Source organism: Catharus ustulatus, chromosome 9 (genome assembly GCF_009819885.2).
Source record: "Catharus ustulatus isolate bCatUst1 chromosome 9, bCatUst1.pri.v2, whole genome shotgun sequence".
NCBI classification, from domain to species: domain Eukaryota; kingdom Metazoa; phylum Chordata; class Aves; order Passeriformes; family Turdidae; genus Catharus; species Catharus ustulatus.
In genome coordinates this window covers 10,455,046-10,477,493 of record NC_046229.1, presented here as the reverse complement: position 1 = coordinate 10,477,493, position 22,448 = coordinate 10,455,046, and the positions used below count along the sequence as shown (strand labels likewise).

The following is a 22,448-nucleotide window of genomic DNA, read 5'->3' as shown; positions in this document are numbered from 1 at the left end:
TGGTGTTATGCTGATTAGATTCTGCACTTTTGCCTCAAAATATCACTGCTGTAGACTGCATCCAAGGCTCTTGAGGCCTCTCAAGGAAACCCATAGATCAGAGCCTCTGAGTGTGAATCAGAGGATCTTTTGGTGCCCTTGCCTCAGAAAGACCAGAGTGTGTGTGACATGACAGTCTTCAAGTAATTACACCTACTCCTGTTTTCTAACTCACATTTAACTGCAGGAAAATGGAAACACATGCCTTCTCTAGAGTGTTTGATTTTTGACTAAGCCAGTTGTTCCCTCAGGATACAGCAAGGGCTAGAGTTTATCTGCCACATTGCTCTTAAAAGCCTCAGTTTCTCCTCTCCTTTCAGTAGCAACATCACTGAACCCCTCAAAGGACAGATACCAGGCCTCACTTGCAAAAGTACCTTTTTTCCCCAGTACTGTTATTGGTTGTTGTAGCAGGGAAAGGGGAATTTCCCCGTCAGTTGAGCTCAAGTTACCTAGAAAGCCCAAAGGTGGAGCAGAACTGGTCTGGGTCAAACAGATGAACTGGGTAAGGCAGCAGTTCCTCCTCCCTGTGTTGCTGCTTCCAGAGTGGCTGACAAATGGCTGCAGTGCAGTTGTGCTTCAGCTGTTGGCTTTGGCCTTCCATCTGTGTATTGATGCCCAGTAAAATAGAGAAGAGGGTTGGTTCTCTCCTATGATTGCATGAGAACTAAAGAGCAATTGTCACAACTCCAAAGCTTTTGTATCAAGCATTGTCTGCACAGAGTGATCTCCCTAGCTACATACTTGTTTCCCCTGCCGGAGGGCAGGGTGCTACTGGGTTTTGGCACAAAGTTGGCAAGTTAGTGGTGGAAAATAGAACTCCATCCTGGCTGGAACTGGTGCAGGCTGGCATATCTGGGAAGTGTGTCTGCACACAATCAAAAGGGCAGGGGCTGGTTGTTCTGGTTTCCCATGCATCGCTGTCCAGGGGAAAGGGGTGAGGAAGAAAACTCGCCCAACACCAAAGTGCAACTTTGTTTGTAAAATATGTTGATAGTGGATTTTTTTTTTTCTGCAATAAAGTTACAAATGCCAAAAGTGTCAGTCACTGTATTTTCATTGCAAACATCTAACTGAAAAGCTTTTATAGATCACAATGGATCCTGTGATAGATAAACAGCAGCAGTTTGGGGCACAAAGACTCACAGAGCTGATAACTAGAAAATGCCAGACAGCTATGAACCATAGCTCTGACAGTTCAGAAGGACACCACCCCCTCCCTGTGTTCCTTCTTGTCAGGGTCATTGCTGGTCTGGGTCGACTGAGATTAATTTGTGTACAGTTAAATCAGATGAAATCTGTCTTAGAGAACCACACTAGACCAAATAATCTAATCTACACCTTTAGACTCCCTTCCTATGCCTCTGATTGAAGATATTCTTATGATGTCAACTGTAACTCCAAACCTTATTTACAGAAATACCCTGAAAGCCAGCCTAATCCAAACCTAAGTAGCATCATCTGTCATCTTCTACAGTACAGCAGACAAAGCAAATTGAAAGGCATATATTTCTTGTTCAGCTTCTTGTTTTGAACTCTTCCCTTCAGAGCTCAGACCTGCAGGTAGGTAAGTGCTCAAAATCCCAGCTTCTGCTACAGACCTGGTAAGAGTCTCTCCTAGGTGTTAAAATACTTTGGCAAAATCATCAGTCAGCTCATGTCACAGATTGCTTGTATTAAAGATTTTCGATTGCAAAAGCAAAATGTGAATGAAACTACTTGGCAATTTGGCTTATGCTGTTTTCTAAAGAGTTCCCTCAACAAATCTAGAAAAGCAAATCCTTGGAAGATCTAGAGCAAGCGCAGAGCAAACAAAGACTTTGTAGCCTAGCAAAGTGTTTGCTGAGTAATCTGAAGACAGGAGGGTGAACTCTAAACCCTGCAGAGATTTCAGTCCTGTCCCAACACACAGCCATACAAAACAGAGCAAACATGCCACAACTAAGCCAGTTGTCTCAGGTCTAAAGTCAGCATTATTCTGGTGGTTTATATTGGAGTGTTCTCTGTTCTGCCTTTTTACCTCCAAACCCACTCAGAGCTGATTCATTCTCTGCAGAACAAACTGCCTTGGAGAGGTAGCTCAGAGCAGGGCTGTGTTAGCTGGAGAGGCAGCAGCAGGACAGGCTTGTGCAGGCAGCCACCCCTGGGACACACAAAGCTTTGTGCCTTTGCCCAGCCGAGTTCTGACCTCCCAGCCCCATGACTCCACCTCTGAGGTGGCCAGGTTTGGAGATTGACCGTGGGCCAGTTGTGGAGGCTTCACCTTTCCTGTGCAGCAAAGAGAACTGACAGAACCAGAAACCAACTGCTGCCAACTTCTGCATTTCGCCTTGAACATAGTTGTTGCCTCTGATGGGGTTTAGTTTTAATGCCTCTTAGGCTAAGGCACGATTACTTTACTGATTATCAAGGGACCAAGAATCAGCTGGATCACTTGGGTTTAAAGTTAATTAGAAAGGCAAGAAACATAGGTAAAAGAAAACCAGAGTTTTAAACCCATCTGCCTCCTCTGCCTTTCACTCCTCCCCTCTCCAGACTCCTGTTTTGAAGGGAAGGGGATTTGAGAAGCTGAAAAGTGACAGTCCTAGAGATGCTGTGCCACAGGCAGGGCTACATGTGCTTCATGCCATTTTTCTGCCCACTTGGTTGTCTTTCATGTCTCAGTGTCTGTATTTTAGCTTTAGACACTGTATTTAACCATCATGTAACACTGCAAGTCTGTAAATAAGGTTTCAGAGATAGAGAAATTGCCACGGGATAATAGTCTCCTGTGCTTGCTACCACTTAAAGCAGAATGAAAAGGATATTCCACTGATCCAGGGAGCAGGAGCACAGAAGCCTCAAGCCAGGGAGGCAGAACAGTAAATTTTCAGTAATGAAGGGTATGAAACAATGCCAAACTGGAAGATTTTACTAGCCAGTGTTCTTCTTATACTCAGGGGAGAACAGAAATGTCTACTATCATTTCCCAGATATCTGTGAAGGAAACAGGGGGCTGCACACCTCTGCATTATTTATACTTAATTTTCTGTAACTACATCAAATTAGTATGAATGTGGATTTGTCATGAGGGAAAGGGGACGGCTTCTCTAAGTGTACCTCCTGAACCTCTGCCCATGATGTTCATGTCCTACCTCTGCTTCACTGTATAGCAGAAGTGAGACAGGAATCTTATTTCCAATATTCCTTTCCATCCCCCACAAAGAAAACAAAAAACATGCACTTACTGTCCATAAAACAGCCAAATTTTCACGCCTACTGATACATACTGAAGTGATAAGCAAAGCTGGAAGACCATGACTGCAAATATTAAAATTCTCCCAGCAGTTTCCCAGAACTGTGGTTTGGTTTGTTTAAATCTCCCAGAGCTTTGTAACATAACACTGGACTTCAAACTTCCCCACCCAAACACATTTGGATGAAGACTCTTCGTCACTTTAATACTACAGGGGTCACGTTTCGTCACAGATCTGAAAAAAAATCAACGTTCATCCAGAGCACAACTTCAAAACAACATCAGAAGATAAAGCACTTAGAAGCTCCCAGAAGAGGACCTTCTAATTGTGCCTGGTGCTAGAGAGCTTGTGAACTAAATGCCCCATCATAGTTAATTCTGCAACATTAGTAAGGTTTTATAAGAAATCATTAACTACTACATGAAGGAAGCATAGATAGGTTGATAAACTTGTACATTTTAAATACAAAGGGATCGATTTATTCATCTGCTTGACAGCCTGCACAATCTTCCTTGTGCTTGTTCCCACTTCCTGTCCAATAAGTGTGCTTGAAAGCCATGCTCAACACAGATCTGCTTCACATGCCCCAGCAGTTTAACAATGCTTAGCCTCAGTTCCTCTGTAATATTTTTTCTGTTCAATGACCCATCAGTCAAATAACCCCCTGAACCACAAAACCAGCTTGATCTTGATCAGACTGACAGTGGTCACAGCTGCAAGAAAACAAGTACATGTTTGTTCCTACTGTTCAGCTCCCTCTCTGTTTACAGGTAGACCAGATTCCCCACCCGCAGTTCAAATAAAGAGCTAAGTAAGTTACCAGAGGTATCCTCCCAGTCATAAAACAGGTCTCCCTGTGATGAACTGCCCAGAATTAATATATCCCTGCAGCAGAAGCCTTTTGCTAGCTCTCTTTGAACTACAATGGAACATCTGTTGACAATCTCCCGCAGGGTAACTTTTCTCCTCCCCTGTTTTAATCCTCTCTCTCTTTCAGAAGTACACATCAGTTGCCACAGGATGACTCTCACAAGCATTAGAGTGTTTTATTTCACTGGTCTTTCTTGGGACCAGTAGGAAGAGGGATGATCAGTCAGCCCTGTTCAGTATTTTCTTAAAAATTTGCTGTTATGTCCAAACTCCTGAAGCTGAATTACAGGTTCTGCTTGGAACAAGACAAGATTCAGCCAGATGACCTTCAGCCAGATTTAGACACTCATTTAATTCTGACTGAGAGGAGTTTTACTAGGGACAACTGCAAAATTAGCAGTGTTCCTTTGCACTAGTCCTGGCTATGCCTTCTAACCACACAGGCAAATAAACACAGCTAACATGATCATTGCTTCAACTTCCCTTCTGATAATCTTAAGGGCAGGATGAGAAATTTTGCTCACTTTTTCAAAAGGATCTCAATATTTTTAGGTGGAAGGCATCTGTGGACAAAACTACTTGTGGCTGTCTAGCAGAAAGGGAACCTGTTTTCACAAAGGGCTCAGAGAAGCACTGGGAAAAGAGCTCCCTTTATTTTAAAGAGTCTAATCTCGTGTCATGCATTCATCTCCTCCCTTCTCCTTCAACAGACAGCAATTATAAAATTAAGTTATCTCAGAGGGAAATGGAATAAAAAAATTCAAACCACATAAGGAAATTTCACAGGGCCCTTTTCTGCCACTGTGGCACTCTATCCTCATAAAACAAACCAGCAACCTCCCCTTTATGAGCGTCATGGAATTTTCTGTTCAAATAACAAGATTTCTCCACCTGTTTTGTGCCACACAAGAGGAAACAATTTACCAGCACTTGTCAAGTCAGCTGCTCCATATTGGGTCTTGACAGGGTAAATCTATGGTCATTCTATATCTGTTCTGTTCTTGCTGTGCATAGTCTCCCTAAAAGGAACAATCCAAGCTCAGCTCTGCATCCCAGAGCTTTAGATAGCCAACAATGTAAGCACAATCCAACATAACTCAAAACTTACAGTATAACTGGGAGAAAAAGTAAACATTTAAAGGCATTTAAAGTAGAGAAAGCACACTAAATTCTCTCAATTTGTTCTGGTTCACCAAGTGAGAGCTCAGAGGACAGGATCATACATCCCATCCCATGGGAGAGGGCTGAAGCAGAGGACTGCAGCTTGGAATTTTCTGACCTTGGAGAAACACCCCCACTGCAGCCAAACATCACAGCATCTCTCTCTCTGCAAGCCAGCTGGCAGCTGCCAAAGCTGATTGACAAATCACAAATCAGTCCCTGCACCAGTGTCTGTCTCCTGCAGAGAAAGAACACACAGCATGGTGTTGAAAGGGTAGAAGGGGCAGGTCTGAACAAGGGGACATGAGATGGCAAACAACAGTTCAGGTCTCTGGCAGACTGTGGGATTGGGCAGTCTGTGAATAATTTATTAAAATGGCTGTTTCCCTTCCTGGAGCAGCCCTCCTTGGGTCACCCCCACACCTCACAGCTTTCCACACTTGTGGAAAATGCAGGGAACAAACAAGTCAAGAGTTTGCCCTCCCAGGGAAGCCGATATCCTTTCCATTTCTCAGTTGTTCCCGGCAGTAAAGAGTGCATCTCTTAGTTAACATTAGAGGTCATGCAGCTCTAGCCCAGGCAGGTCATTGCTGAGATCATCACTCCAGCTATTTCTAGCCACTTCTCCAGCACTGCTTTCCACCAGCTCGAAACACAGCCTGGAGATACATGTACAATCTACACCAAAAGAGCAAAGAATTATCCTTCCCCAGCCTTCTTACCCCATGTGCCTGACCTGAGAACAACAGAATGTCTATGTCTATCCCCTCCAGCACTGCTGGTTCAGTGTGGTCTGCAATCATCTCAAACCCTATTACAAACATCCTCATTTATCTGCCACTGAAACAGAAATGCCAACAAGCATCCTCACAAGCTATGCAAGCTTCAATAAAAACAGGTGCCCGTGGTTCCAAGTGTCCTCCACCAGCAGGCTGCCAACACAGTTACTGGGTTCCTCTCCCACAATAACCCCTGAAGGGCTTCTGATGCTATTATGTACAAATATTTTCTACAATAGTAGAAAATGGGAACCTCAGCAACAGGTAACTATCTGCTTATTATTAAATGAGAGGGTTTGCTTGAACATTTGATCAGTAAAGCTCTATGTAAGAGTCCCCACCTGGCATGTGCCTCAGAATAAAGTTTAGAGAAAAGCTTAACCCTTTGATGGGACATGCAGGCTCTTCAGGCATTGCCCTAACAGCAACCTGACATGTTACAACTGCATCTACAAAGCAGTTAATTGTAGCAGGTTTGCTAGTAAAATCTGAATCAGCAGGATTAGTAAATTAGAAAAACAGCACACAGGGCAGTTTAATATGCCTTAAAGCCTCCATTCATAAGAATCTTAAGCATCTTACTAAAGTAGGGCATGAATTTTTTTCTTTTAAAGGAACATTAGCCCTTTGTTCCTGATTTCCTTAAATGCTAAGTGTTAATGCAAACACAAGGGGGTTTTATATCCTAAAAGCAAGGCATAAATCCAAAAGGATGAAGAGGCTGAGAGGCAAACCTTCTTGAAGTGAGCAATTTTCACCTTCTCACTGGCTGTGTGTCAGCACCAAAACAAAAATGGAGCCACATTAAGAAATGGTATCTTGGCACTGTCAGAGGAAGTGATAAGTATCATAATTAGCCCTCACATGCAGCTTTTCATTACCCTGACACTACACGGGGAGGGAGGATGAAAGAACAGACAGGCACACACATGTTACCTCTGTCCTGGCATAGCAACAGTGCTCTCAGAACTAAGTTTTAAATCTGGCCCAAGTGCTAGGCCACTACTCCAAACTGTACTGCTTTCCTGCCTTTAGGCACTGAATACTCAGCCCTACCAATAAAACTGGGCCCAGCAAGAGCCTCTCAGCTGTATGACCTCTGAAATGCCCAGGACAGTAGAGCTTTGTCTTCCCCATCACAGCAGAAAACCCTTCCAGGTTCTCAAGATCCTGAGGGTGCAGGATCCAGCCACACTTACCTTCAGCCACCTCACTCTCCATGGCACTGGAAAGCTTGTCAGAGCTGAAGAGTCTGGGATGGGAATCTCAGCCAAAGATGGAAAAAACCACTCTGCCTCTCTTAGCAACTTCTTGCTTCTCGCTAAAAGAAATTAAAAAAACAGCAGATTAGGCCATAAGTTCAAGGACAGATTTGCTGAGTCTAAGTATCCTCTGTCTAGCTTTTGTGACACCTGGTACACATGGAGAAACTGCTGTTTTTTCAATTTAATAGCATTTTCTTATTCTTACATGGGTACAAGCAGTGGCACAAGGCAGCAGAAAACAGATTCTATGACAGGCAGGAAAACATACTGGCAAAAATGTTCAGGCACTGGACTTCACCAGTCTGTGGCACTGACAGCTCCAGCCAGCTCCTCATCATTCAGGTTAAAACCATGAAGAATCAGCCACCTCATTTCCGCTTCAAGCCACGGTCACAATGCCAAACCCTTCCCATACAGGGGTCACTTTGTGTAGGAAAGGGACAACAGGACACCTGACCTCATCACGAGATCTCTAAACCACAGGCTGGAAAACTATATCCCAGACTGTTAGAAACGTTGGAGTAAGTGTGAAATAATTCCTGTGATCTCTTCTTTCCCTGCAGGTACCATGGATGTTACTTCCTTCCAGAAGGGATTTTTCACTTGGTCTTTCAGATCAGAGACTCCAGATCTGATTGAAGGATTACACTGATAGTCCCTTACTCTTAGCAATGCCTGCTGGAACAGTTACAGGGGGTGAGGACAGGGTGGGCACCACTTTGGTGGGGTTTCCAACAGTCATGCCTCATGCAGCAGAAGGCAGCTCTGCTGAGCAATTCAGTTGTGTTTTCAGAGATGAATTGTCTGGCAGCAGAACCTCTGCTTCCCCACCTAGCCCTGATCACATTGTTCTCTCAGTTGTGCCAGCACAATTTTTTCCTGCAGCAGCACTGTGAACCACACCACTTCAGGGGAAAAAAAAAAAAAGAGAAAAACCCAACAAAAAAGCTCGAACAATGACGCACTTGTTAGAACCAGCTCGGCTCCCTGATCGGATTTACAGCACACCAACAACTGCAGCAGCAGAAATTTGGGAGGCAATGTGCTGTGAGGCCAGGGCAGGAAAATGCAGAGAGATTGGAACATTTTAAGCTGATGTTGACAGCACGGACAACATCTCATGAAGTCAGAGCTTAACAGGTGGGAGAGTGACATAATAAAGGAAGGCATTAGGCTTTAGAAAGAAATAGGGAATCAATATTTAATTACAGGAGAAGTGGAATGAAGCTCCATTATTGAAAACATCTCACCAAGTTGATACAATATTTTTTATCAAAGAAAACCTAATAATGAATGTACATTAACCTCCAGACTCAGTGTTCACCAATACTTCCCCACTAATAAAAATAGACATTTATATGCTTGTGGTCAAGAGCTAGAAAGATCAGAAAAACAGACAAGGAATTAAGATGTCCTTTAACTCCATTTCAGTTACAAATTGCCCTAACTGTTCAAACAATTTGTGTCTCTCTCTCTCACATTAGGTTCCTACCTAATGCAGAACAATCGTTCTTTACCAGGGTCAGAAAAAGGTTTCAAGAGCTGTGGATGGAAAGCAGAAGGAAAATCCCTTCTGTTACAATCAGTACAACAGTGTATCTTTGTCATTTACTGTTGTGGAGAACAATGAGAACTAATGATTCTTTTTGTATAGATGCTTCATGATGACTCCAAATCACACTGTATCCCACGTGATATCAGCATTAACCTGAGGGGGATGAATGAGAGTATTGTGCTTTTCCTAATAACAGAAAAAACCACAAAGCCATACCTGAGACACAGACACTTCACAGACACATTGCTGCCTTCCCCCAGGGAAGTGAACCATATTCTCTGGATGCTGTTTTACTGGAGCACAAAGCTGTCAGGGGAGAGAATGCTGGAAACAGTGACATGAATTCTCAGCCAGACCTGTGACAGTTCAGACATCTGGCAGCTGTCCGAGGGCAGCTGGGGTTGAACAGAGGGTACAATGAAACTGAGCCAAAAAGATCTAAGGATCTTCAACAAGGAAGCTGAGATGTCACTCATTTCTCTCCAGGGAGCAGGTCAGAGCCCTTGGCAGGGGTGGGGGAGAGCAAGGGCCACGCAAGTGGGGGTTTGAGGCACAAACAAAGCCAGTTCCCACCAGCCAAGCTCGAGCTCGGGGAGAAAGGAATGTCAGGGATGGGGATCTGGGACAGAATTAAAGCTCAGGAATTTCAAATGAGAACCTCTTCCGAGATGCACCAATTATTTCAGTCAGTGCAGTAAAATGCAAGTAAAGTATTATCCAAACAGCAGCAAGGAGACTGCCCTGACAGAGTAGGAGACAGCAACACTCCCGATTAAACAAGGCAGATGAGGTGGCTCAGGGAACAGCTCCAAGGACAGCTGTGAAGGGAACAGCAGGTACCCATTCTCCACGCCCACGTGGAATGAGCAGATGATGCCAACCCTCAGGATACAAACGTCTCAGTAACAGAGGCTGCCATTTAGAATCACAGAATATCCTGTGTTGGAAGGAACCCACAAGGATCATCGAGTCTGACTCCTGGCTCTGCATAAGACAACCCCAAAAATCACCTGTGCATCTGAGAGCATTGTCCAAATGAACTCTGGCAGGCCCAGTGCTGTCACCCCTTCCCTGGGAGTCACCCCCTTCATGAGCTGCCTCAGAAGGACTGAACACCCTGCCTGCACTTAGACAGAGATCAGCTCCAGGAGAGGACAGACACTGAAGTCATACCTGCCTCAAGCTTTGCCAGCTCAGGATTGAAATGGAAGACCCCACCTCACAAAGGTGGCAAATCTGCCACCTTCTGCATCAGTAAAGCTGGAGCCACACATGGAAATGAACTGTGCTCCACAAGCAGGTGCAAAGGACAGCTGGCAAAAGAGAGCAGCAGGATGAGAGATCAGTCCCCAGCATCTCTGAGCTTGCCAATCCAGTGCCTGTGGAAGCAATTGCCACAAGAGCTGTCCTGCAGAGCTCTGAGCAGCCGCCAGCCAGCAGCACCCTCCTGTGACACATTCCTGCAGCTGATTCCCTTCACATGCAGGAGCTGCACTTGCTCCTGCAGAACATCGTGTACGTGGACCTGGGCATTCCCAAATTCCCTGAAGGGGTATCCCCTCCACCTGATGTGGCCCAGCCTCTGGAGAGTGCTCCACGCTTCCATCCTGAGTTTGTGCAAACTGTAAGATTGTGCTCTGTTAGACAGAGCTTTGTGGCTGCTCAGCAGTAGCACTTGAGAGAGAGGGGACAACTACATCCAAGTGTTTTCCAGAGTCACCCCCTGATCCAGCACAGCATAAAACCCTTCAGAAAAATCTCAGAACAACTGAGAAAAAGAAAGGAGCTGGACATATAGCATGCCAACATAGGCAAAGACCTCTTATGCAAAGCCCTTTCTGCCTCACATCCAACTCTTACTGCCCACTTGAGCAGGGACATGGACCAACCTTGTGCCAGGCTACACTCAGCCTGTTGTTTCTTCAACAGGATTTCAGAAACGTAGACAAGAAGTGATCTGTGTAAGAGTTACCTGTGCTTTGTTCCACTGTCTTTACTTTCACTGCTTCATAGGTTACGGATCTGCTCCTGCTGGAGCTTTTTCCTGTTTTAGTCAATTCACAGACTGAGATATTCAATGATATGAGCGGATGGGCAGAAACAGATTTTGCACGAGGATTACTTACAATTTAATCCAAGAAAGAACATAGTCAGTGGTCTGGTTCAACTTCACAAGCTGGAAATACAGGCATATCTGGAAAGAACAAACCGTAATTCTAAACATGACTGACGGGATCCATCTGCCCTCCCAATACAGAAGGCATGGATACAAAATGGAGGAACTCTTGGCGTACTAGAAGATGCAAGGAAACTCTGCAGAGCAATAAGTTTGCATATCTGAGGTAGTTCTGTTCCCAAGAACTTGCACATTTGGTGTCCTGAACTTCATAAAACCCAGGACTGCAGGCTGGAGAGCATTGCACAAGTACTATAAAGATTGTGATAAGCAGCTATAAAGATTAGGGTAAAGAGATCCAGATCTGAGGCTCGGTCTCCAGTATGGCAAATACATTGGTAGGGAATATGGAATCTGCAAATAAAATGTACTTTCAGAAGGGGAAAGGAGAAAGCACAGTGGCCTCACTGTTTCAGCGAACAGAACCCACCCACAGGGACAGGTGGGGCTTTCCCACAGAGCGCAAGCACAGGAAAATACACCTAATCCCTGGCGGTGTGACAGGGACGGGCACAAGGCCGGGAATCGTGAGAGGACCCCGGCTGGAGTGGGCTGAGCATGCTGGGACATGGAGTCCCCTCTGGGGGAGCCGGCGTGGAGGGGAGGGCGTCGCGCACTACGATTCCCGGGGTGCTTTGCGCACCTCGCCGTCTCCTAGGCGACGCTGGGATGGGCGCGGGGGGTCCCGGCAGGCCGGAACTACCGCTCCCGTGATGCCCCGCGCGCCGCCGCCGCCATGGAGCGGCGCGTGGCGGAGCGGCTCCGCAGCACGCTGGGCCCGCTCGGCCTCGAGGCGCACGCCTTCAAGGTAATGACGTCAGCGTGACGTCATGGGAGCGACGTCACTGCCAGCGGAGCTGCGGGAGCGCGGGGCGGGAGCGAGTCCCGGGGCTGCGCAGGGGACGGGGGTGCCGGGGGTCCGTGCCCCGGGGAGCTCGGGGCGCCCCTCGGCCGAGCGCCGCCGGAATCCCCGCGGAGCCGCCGCGGGTCGGTGCGCAGCGCGGGGTCCGGCCGGCCCGCCCGGGAGCGCGGGGCAAGGTGACCCCAGCGGCTGCTCCGGCCCTCGGTGCGGCCCTGACCAGCGGGGTCGGGGAGTTACGTAATGACACATCTGCCCCAGCAGGCGGCAAAGTCCTCGAGGCAAGCTTAAATTTTAATCGAAGTGTGGGAGCTCCTGTCTGGAAGTGCTGACCACCTCCTCCGCTCCTGAATGGCCTCTGACTGCTGTTCTGCCCCTGGAAGGGCTCCTCTGCAGGCACTCTCCTCTGTTCAGCTGTAAATGCAGGGGCTCCTTCCTTGCCCGCCCCAGGGCAATCTGATATAAATCAATCTGCAACATCGAACACAAATCAGTCTGCAATAAATGTGCCCTTCCTTTGGGGAGTGTTGTATCTGCCACCTGAAATATTCTTATTTCCTGCTATGATCTTGTTCGCATAAAAAGTATAATGCAGTGAGGTGGTGAGGGAATTAATGAGAGAGGTGCCTCCAGAATTTGGAAAATTTAATGCTGCTTGCCAAAAACACATGAGCAGAATTCGGGGCAGAACCCAGATGAAAGGACTGTAGCTACCAGAGGGGAAACCTTTTATCCTCCTGGCTCTTTCCAGATTTCATTCTGACACAGCCAGCCCTGGTGCACTGACTGCCCTTTACTGGGAAACCAGCAAAGCTTAGATTCACATTTCTCTAATTCCTTGTAACATCTCACTTAAACACCTTTAGAGCCACAAAACTGATTAAATTTAGAGGTTCATGTAAGAATGTATAAGCTTTATAGTGAACCTAGTTTTTGTTCTGTGTTTCCAGATGGGCAGTGTGGCTGCCACTGCCAGCTGCAGAGTCACTGTTAGAGTCATTTCACTGATTATTTAGAATAAGCACTATGTTTCATTTTCAAACCTAATGTTCCATTACTCAGCATCTCTCAGACTGTTAGAGCTGGCCTTTGTGGCACCCCGGGAGAGAAGGACTTGCCATAACCTATGAAAAGACTGATGTTACTGTGCAGGGCATTAGGAGTGGGGTGCAGGGGGTTTGGGCCATTTCCTCCTGCACTTGCCAGCTGCAGGTCTGAGCCCTGTCCTCCTGGTCATGCTTCCTGCTGCCCTGCCTTGATCTCTCATTTCTGGCCTGTGTTATAACATGTCCAGCCCTGGAATGAAATATTCATATGTGGCTGTATCATAATCCATGTGCTACATGGATTACCAATCCATTGGTAACGTTTTTAGGGGGGTTTAGCACTGCCAAGAGCTTCACAGCCTTTATTCCACGCAAGTGTTTCCTGCAGAAGAAGTAAAACATGCAACTTGTCACACAAAACAGAAGCACCAGTTTCTTTCTGGCCCAAGATAAGAGAAAAAAAAAAAAAAGAACTGTAAAAGCTTTATCTGAACCAAACCATCTGATTTGCATTGGCAAGACTGATTGCTCATACTTCCCTCTAGGTTTCTGAGCAGAGCTGGATAAAGGACAGACTGGAGCTGAATGTGATTCTTATCTCACAGCTCACAGCACAGCTTCCCCCAAACTGTGAATCCTGGTGTGCAAAACAACTTGGTTTGAAAGGAAGGCCCTGGGCAGGTTGCCCATCTGGATTGCAAATGAAGGGGGCTGCAGTTATTTCCACTTTTTTACATTCCTGCATATCCACTAGAGTGGTGTCTGTGTTCTAATGGAAATTTGTGTTTCTTTGCCAGGTTGGGTGGTACAATGCTGTTCTTCAGCCAGCCTTCCACCTCCCATACCCAGATGACACATTGGCCTTTGTGGTCCTCAGCACGCCTTCCATGTTTGACAAAGCCCTTAAGCCTTTTGTGAACAAAGAACGATTAAAAATCATCAGGGATCCTGTGGATCAATGTGTTTCCCATCATTTATCTCGTGTGAAGGAGGTAAGAAGCTGAAATACCAATTCCATTTAGTGTTGTGGCACATAACCAGGTGGGTTGAGCAGCAGACAAAGCCCTGCAGGTTCCTGCCCTGCTCTGTGGAAGGGTGAAGCATTATTCATGAAGGTGGGAGCATCAGCAGGCTTTGGATAGTTTATTTGCATGCTGTGCCTCTGGGTTACATCGTACAGCTGTGAGGGAGCTCTACAGGCCCGCAGCCTCAAACTTGCTGATAGAACTCAGCAGCAGGATGTGGGAGTCTGCAGACTTCTCATGTGCCTGCAGACTCACAGCTTTTGCCATGAGCCTGGGCTGATGTTTTCAAATTTTCCCAGAAATTCCCTGACCAGAGGGTGGATGTCATGTTTGATTACGAGATGCTGCCGAGCCGAAAGCCCAAGTTCCTGGCACAGACAGCTGCCCACGTTGCTGGAGCTGCGTATTATTACCAGAGAAAGGATGTGAAGCTTGATCCTTGGGGTAAAAAGGTGAGGCAGAAACACAGTCTGGAAAGAACCAATGAACTGCAACCACTGAATTGTACAATGCTTATTTGCTCACTAGTCACTAGTTCATCTTGCAGGAAACTACAAAGTCCAGAGCACATACAGGTTCATAAATGTTTCGGGTGGGAATTGGAAGCTTCCAAGATTCTTCAAGGTAGTAGGGAGATGTGCATGGAGAGAAGTGTCTTGATCTGTTAAACCTACTTAGATAGAAGAATAAATGGCAGTGTAAAGGAAAACCTGTTGCTTAGAGCATTACAGACTGGGGGGAAAATGCTCTGTGGTTAATTTCTGTAACAGATTTTCAGGAAGGAACCACTCCCCACATTCCAGGGAAGTGTGTGTGGGCACAAGAAAATGGGAGTGAAATGCAGTGCTTCAAGCCACAAGTTCAGGAAGGTTTTCCCTTCTGCTCTGTGCAGCACTCAAAGAGAAGGCTGGGAGAGTGAGAAGCATCTGATGCTTTGAATAACCTTGATTCGACAAAAAGTGAGACAGCCTAGATTTTTTTTTTCCTTACAGAAGATCTTTGGCGTTTGTATCCATCCCAAGTATGGTGGCTGGTTTGCTATCCGGGGTCTCCTGCTCTTCCCAGACATTCAGGTGCCCTTCCTTGAACAACCTGCCCCTGTTGACTGTGTGAGCCAGGAGGAGAAAAGGATTGAGCTGCTGGAGCAGTTCAATTTCCATTGGCAGGACGGCCGCTACAGGGACATCATTGAAGTGAAGGAAAGGTACTCGGAGGAGCAAAGAGCCTATTTTGCCACTCCTCCAGCCGAGAGATTCCGGCTGCTGGGGCTCTCACAGGAAGCGCAGAGAATCACATTTCACTGAGAGCGGCTGCTGGAGGGCAGAGGGCAGCAAAGGGTAACTCATGAGCACCGGCTGTTCCCGGGGAGGGGGAGGAGGAGGAGGAGAAGAGGATGGTTATGCTGATACAGAGATGGCAAATCCGAGCAGCCTCAATGCAAACATCAGCTTCCCAAAGAGGGGAACTGCTCCTCGGTCTGGGGGAGGTGGGAGCTCTCTGTTCTGTGCTGCTGCTGATCTGGGGTGTCCTTTGGAGAGTCCAGGAAGGTGCCAATTAGCCTTTGGTTGGGAGAGTTTAGACATCTGGCAACTTTAAAATCCATGCTGCTCATTAGAGAAATCACTTTTGTTCTCAAGAATTTTCTTTCCGAATATTCTGGTTTTATTCTTTGTAAGCGTAAAAAGCAAATTAGTCATTGCTAGTTTGATTTTGTCTAAACTTGGGACAGATACTTTTTTTTTAGCCAGCACTTTATTATCCTGTGTCACGATTCTCCTTAGGGAACAGATGTCCAGTCCTTAGAGTTTTGCCTAAGTCACATTTAAGCATTTATCCGTTTATAGAGCAACTAACTGGAATGTCCATATGAGTGGAGATTTTACTCACGTTAAGATAACTGACTGAAAAAGACAATTCTTGTGGCCTTTTCTAAGGTATTTGTGTTAGAAGTATTTTTCAGTGCCAGCACACAGCACAGCCCCCAGTTCCTGCCACAGTTTCCTGGTGAGCTTTCTGTGTGGGGAAGATTGTAAACCTGCATACACGTGAAAGCCATGGCACAAAGTGCACAGGCAAACAAGCACAGAAGAAAAGAAAATATTAATGACATTCACGTTACTTATATGGCTGGATAAAGCATGTTCAGACAGAAACATAACATTTTTTGCATAACTTTGTCCTGTTATATTTGTTCAGAGGCTACAGTGCACCTGGAAACCAGGAATTAATTTATCTTTGAGCAATTTGAGGCTCAGAACTCGTTAAAATAATACATTAAAATAATATTTTGTGGGAGTTTGTTTTACTAGACTGCAGTGCAATGCTGCAAATGGACAGGCACTTTTTTCCTTTTGGTGGTATCAACACGATGAAGAAATATTCACTTTGCAGAACTGAGCCTTTTCTTTTTTTGTTGGGATTCTTCAAATCTTTTGGAGACTCCACCACGAAGGTTGCCCTCACCACTGTTCACTGCTTGATACAGTTGCTCCTAGTCTGTACATTAACTCATTGTAATCCAAATTCAGGATAGCAAGTTTGCTTCCCAGGTGTGATCACTGGATTTGTTCACTGCATTTGCTGTTATGAAATGTCTTAGTTGCTTTCCATGCTTTGTTTGTCTCTGATTAAGGCAGACACCTGACTTAGAATGTGATAGAGGTACTGTGATGTTTAATTTAAGGTGAAGAACGAAATTTGTTTAAAATCTGTTCTTTTGTTACAGAATTATTTCTGGTTCAAATTTGTTTTCTGTTTCAGAACTTTTCCACTGAACTGTGATTTAACAGGGATTTGAGCTAATGGCTCATACTAGTAACAAAGACAAAATGTTGATTGTCTTAGAAGGATAAATACAGATTTGAATCAAATCTATCTTTTTACATTACAATTTAAAGTAAAATATTTTGATTTTTTGGTATTGATTTCTTACAATGTAATATGTTGCCTTAATTTATTAAACAGATTACTGTGGCCATTGCATTTCAATTTCTGTAATATATTTATCTTCAAATGGTATGTTGGTTACCAAATATACAAAGTTGTAAGTAAACCTCAGTACTGAGTATTTTTATTTAACAATGCAATTGTTAACTTGTGGAGAACTCAAGATGTTCAAGCAAGAATGAATCATGGTGGTTTTAATATCCTGAAAAGAGTGCACTACCTAAGACACACACAGTCCAGCATCTGAAAACTAAGGAAAAAATTTATCTTAGCAGAAGTTGGTAAACTATTAACACAGGCCCACGGGGATATAAAAAAATAAAACCTACAGCACATTATGAGTAAATCTAATAAAGGTTTATCTTGCCCAGGTCATTTCAGCAAGAGCATTAACAGCAAGCACCATGACAGTGCACTTTTCATTTCTTCCTCTGTTGTTAACAGTAACAAAAGTTCCAGATGTCCAGTGAAACATAACTGAGGGACTTTCCCTCAGTAGCATTGAAGTAAGACCTGGAAGTACTGCAATTTTTACTGGTCAAAACCTTTTAGTGAACACTGAGTCACAAATCCATGTTCCTCGTGCTTCTGGGAATACAGTTGTGTCAGGCACAACAGAGCACAAATATTTAGCAATATCCATTCCTACTACAGTGATTTTGGAGTGACTGATTAGGCATTACTTTCTTTCTCTTAGCCAGCTCACTGAGTTCCACAGCTGCAGTGAGTAGTTTTCTCCCCTTGCTGGTTGGAGTATAATGGCCTTTGTCTTATAAAATTGAAGTTTGAGAACCTGTTTGACTTATCTCCTGGGACAAGACCAGACATGGTGAGGAATGGATCATCCCTGGACCCTGAGGCATTGTGAAGGCATTCTTAGTTTCAGCCCTTGCAAATGTCAAACAAGTAATTGCAAATACTTGGATAGATTTACGAGTTCAAGTATCGCATTTTACATTTTTAGACAAGTTTTTCTCTAAATCCTAATTTTTAAACATTATTAAAGACTCTTTTCCTCAGTATAACCAGTAGGGTGAGTATTCAAGAGCTGAACAGGAAAAACAAAAGATACTTGAATTTAAATTCAGTTTTGGCAACAAGGTATTCAGTATATTTCAAGCTAATAAAATAGTTTATGGAGAATTAAGAAGTTTGTAATAGTTTTGTGCATTTACCATTCTTACTATCCTTGTATTTTCCCTATTTTTACTTCATTAACCTAAAAATGAGATTTTTTTATAACTATAACTTTATAATTAAAGATTTGACAGACAATACCAATTAAATACAAAGCACAGTCTAACTTGCTGACCAGCAGCCATTAGGGCTGTTGCTCAGAAAAACACCTCAGAAAAGACCATTGGGGGGTTTTTGGTATCAGTTTGAATCTGTTACATCTCAGTGGTGCAATAACAAGCACTAAAGTTTCTTTGTGGCATGAAGAAGAGTGTGGCAAACTAAATTCCTGATACTGTCTTATTTCCTTCTGCCATAAAAAGAGTGGCTTGTAAACTTTGTGGCTCTAAACTATGGAAAACTAAAAATGTTTTGCTGTATAAATCAGTGCTGGTGTGTCAGACAAAAATAGTCAACCTCAGGAGAACAGTGAACTCTTCTGGTTTGTTGCTTTGATGGGGGTTTTAAAGTCTTAGTGAAGTTTTGGGTTGGGTTTTTGCCATGTTTTTGTTTTGGGTTTTGTTAGGGCTAGATTGCCCTCCTCTGGAGCAGAAGCATAATTTTACTCATTCAGTATAATATTCATGGTCCTTTATTAATTTGTAACCAAAATTAGTGTTGGTGTAGCTACTATTTGACATGGGTTATATTTCTGGAAGTGCACATTGACTTGAAATTGAATCAAAAACCCTCAGACTAAGGCTGATGTATTTTGAAAAACAAGATAGTGGCAGCTACTGGTCAGTGCCAGTGTGGTTATCAGCACTCTGTTAAGCCTCATGCAAAAACTGCATTTAATAAATTAACTTTGAATACTGACTTCAGCAGCAGCAGTTCAAAACTCTTCCTCTGAGGGAAGTGGTTTTGCTGCTCACTGCAGCAGAAACAGCTCCACCTCTGCAACTGGAACTTTCACAGATTCATCCACCAAAATAGACAAATGTATTCGTTAGAGAGTTTTTGCTGTTACGTTGGCTTCCTGTGCTGTCATATACCCTGAGACACATCATCCATCACGTTCCCTTCAGAAAACAGAACAGAGCACTTCTAGGTTTTCAAGGAGGAAACAGAGAGTACCAAGGAACACAAATGAGCTTTTCTTTTCCCTCTGTGACTGAAAAAGATGTCCACATTCCTTAGGAAATATGGTGGAAAACTTGAAAGAATTAAATATTTTGTCATAAAATGAGCAGTAAGATATTTTAGTGGAATGACTAAAAATTTTCCAGTAATATACCAAAATCTGCAAAATGTGATTATATATGCGTACAAATATTTGAAATGGCTACTATAATTCATTAATATTACACCTATAATTCTCATGTTATCTTTGTTAATGTTTGTACATAACTCAGTGAGAAAGCAATTTTGATTTTAATAACTGCATGTTTTCCCCCAGACACCTTGAAAAGTTTCTGAAAATCAACCACATTTACCCTAAGTTCCTTGAGCTTTTTTTCCTCATGTAGAACAAACCATGGAACAGGAAAATTCCTTTAAGTGGATTACAGAAAGAGTGAAGAGATTTTTCTGTTTCTTAAATTTATGCATAATCATTGCTTTTTATGCTAATGTATAAACCCTCTTATTCCTTTTAAAGGAATTAGCCTTAGGTTTTAATTTCATGTCATAACCTTTTTCCAGTATTGTTCAGATAGTGTTCCTGAATCATTCACTGTTGCTTCAGTCTTTCAAAATGTAAAAAACTGCCTTATTGCTGTGAAAAGGAATTTGATGAAATACATCCATTTTAGGCTGCGATGTTTTATTAAGTGTAGACTGAAGACTTTTTTACCTTTCTAGACAAAGGATATTGGTTTCATTCATCAGTGCAGATACTTCAAAAATCTGTTGTTGTGGAATATGGAACATAAACCTACTGGACTTGGGGTCAAAGGACAGTACAACCTTAATGACTTCATACATATCTATGCTCAAATGGTTTCTTGCACAGAAGCATTTTAAATTCAGACACATGTCCTTATAATGTGTGCAGTGATTTAAGTTTCAGGTGAAAGAGCCAAATTTCACATAGAAGTCCAAACCTTTCATCACTAGGTGTGGTGAGAATTGCTTCCCACAGGCTCAGCTCTTGTTGAGGAACACTGCAAACAGCTCACAGCCTGTTCTCCGCAGCCCCAGGGCTGTGCAGCACACAGCTCTTGGTAATGCAGAGTTGTTTGAGGTTAAAGGCAAGCTCCTGTTCTTTCTTCCCAAGGATTGAAAATAGAGCTACTATATTGGTGAGCAAAAACCATTTGATTTCCTAGTTCAGTGTTCTTTTTGTTTGTGCCATTAAACTGTATTTAAAAAAAAGGAGACAGTAACAGCTCTAACACTTCCTGAATTAATTGTCCAAGTGTGCTGCATTCCACTACTCTGAACTTCCCTCATTTCATCCTTTGCAAATTAGAAACAAGACATTTCTGGTTTAAGTCCTCTATCTGTCTAGCACTATACATCAGAATATACATTTGCAGATTATCATAAAATGCAATACTGAACACCAGACCCACTGAAAATGTCAGACTATTAATACATTTTTCAGATTATTAATACAAAAAACCTGAGCAATTTAACATAATCTTTACCTAACTTATTTTGATGTGTAACATTACTAAAAGCTTTCATGGGAGTTTTGCAAACATACTTTCCTAACCAAAGTGCATAATTTTGCAATACCTGTGAAATATAAAATGCTTGCTTTTGTTCTTTGAACTGTATTGATTTGTTGGACAATCCAATAACATCCAACAAAGGCCAGATAAAAAGCCTGGAGTACTTGCTAAGAAAATAGTACTTTGAAATATTACTTCGTACACTGTTTTTCAAAACTATTGAGAAGCTTGCTTTGTAACAAAGTGATAATTCTTTAAATATTAAGAGGCTATTTTTTTCTTCTAAGCATCCAAATATAAATATGGAGTTGTTAATTTTGAAATAACTCAAGTTGTACAAAATCTAGTAAAGGTTAGGTTCTTTATGTTGAATATCAAATATCACATCCTATGTATGCCAATACAGACATACAATATATAGAATTGATGTCTGATGCACAGCTCTGTATTATACACACCAAAAAAAATCCTGTTGCTTCAGCACAAATGCTATTATCTCGAAACTTAATTACAAATATCTGTCACAAACATGAGGGATTTTTTAAAAATTCTAGGTAATGTGAGAGAGCACCATGTGTGTGTATCTGGTTCTTGTGGCTAAGTTTGGTTAACAGGGGAGGCTTCTGTGAGAAGCTCCTTGAAGAGGAGGTGCTCCAGAGCACAGATTCCCCTGCAGCCTCGTTATTTCTCATTATCCTACCCTGATTTGATTGGTAATAAATTAAGCCAATTTCCCAAGCCTGTTTTGCTTGAAACTGGTGAGTGATCTCTCCCTGTCCTCACCTTGACCCATGAACCTTCCACTCTATTTTCTCGAGGAATTGTTACATAAATCCCCAGGAATCACAGCAATCAGCTACAAATTAAGAGATCTAGGATAGAGACACAGTAAGATGGATTTCAGTTTCTATCTACCTGACTATTCTAAGATATTCTAAAGAAATTAATGAATAAGTGTTATATTTATAATAAGCACCTAGACTATGAAAATAGACATGCAGTCACTTACACATTAAAAATACCCCCAGCAAATATCACATCTGTCCTTTCTGATTTACATCTTCAGGGAAAATTCCACTAGGCAGCTCCCCATCCTGTCAAACTCAAGCACTGCTTGAGTGAGGTTTTTACCTCACTGGGAAATATGGCTCCTGTTAATTGTGAAAGCAAAAGCAATTAATAATTGTAATGAAAATACTATCTGCATCTTGGTACATGGAAAAAACCCACCTCAGTAAATGATTAAAATAGAAAACTAAATATAGTCACTTGAATATCATAAAAATTACACCAGTCTAAGATGTCATGATGCAAGGAGTGGGATGTAAGCCCCAGAACCTTACTGGAGATTCCAAGCTACATCTGAATCAATACAGAGTTTAAACAAAGAAACAAACTTAGACTTTTCTTGGTTTGAAGAAGATTTGTTACCCATTTTTTGTGTGTTATGCTCTTAGAAATGTAAGTAATGTAAACAATAAAATGACAGCATAGCAAACCTTCCCAGGAATGACTCATGTGGCTGAAGAATTAAAAAAAAAATTGTTTAATTGCACTGATTCCTACTGTCAATCATTTGATGCATGCATGTAATACAGCTCCTAATCATCAAGGATTTTGTTTCTTGGCTGTTTCCAGAGCATCATCACTCACCTGTGGCTGTGATAATTAAGCAGGTACAGGTTGTAGCCTCTCGG

General features: G+C 43.2%; 1 protein-coding gene across 1 annotated transcript; it reads left to right on the top strand.

Moving 5' to 3' along the window:
* Nucleotides 1–11,793: 11,793 nt before the first annotated feature.
* Nucleotides 11,794–21,560, top strand: MMACHC (metabolism of cobalamin associated C). The gene is made up of 4 exons (XM_033067012.1): nt 11,794–11,889; nt 13,784–13,978; nt 14,311–14,463; nt 15,004–21,560. The coding sequence occupies exons 1-4, from the start codon at nt 11,818–11,820 to the stop codon at nt 15,313–15,315; spliced, it is 732 nt and encodes a 243-aa protein (XP_032922903.1). The 5' UTR covers nt 11,794–11,817; the 3' UTR covers nt 15,316–21,560.
* The last annotated feature ends 888 nt before the right edge of the window (nt 21,561–22,448 follow it).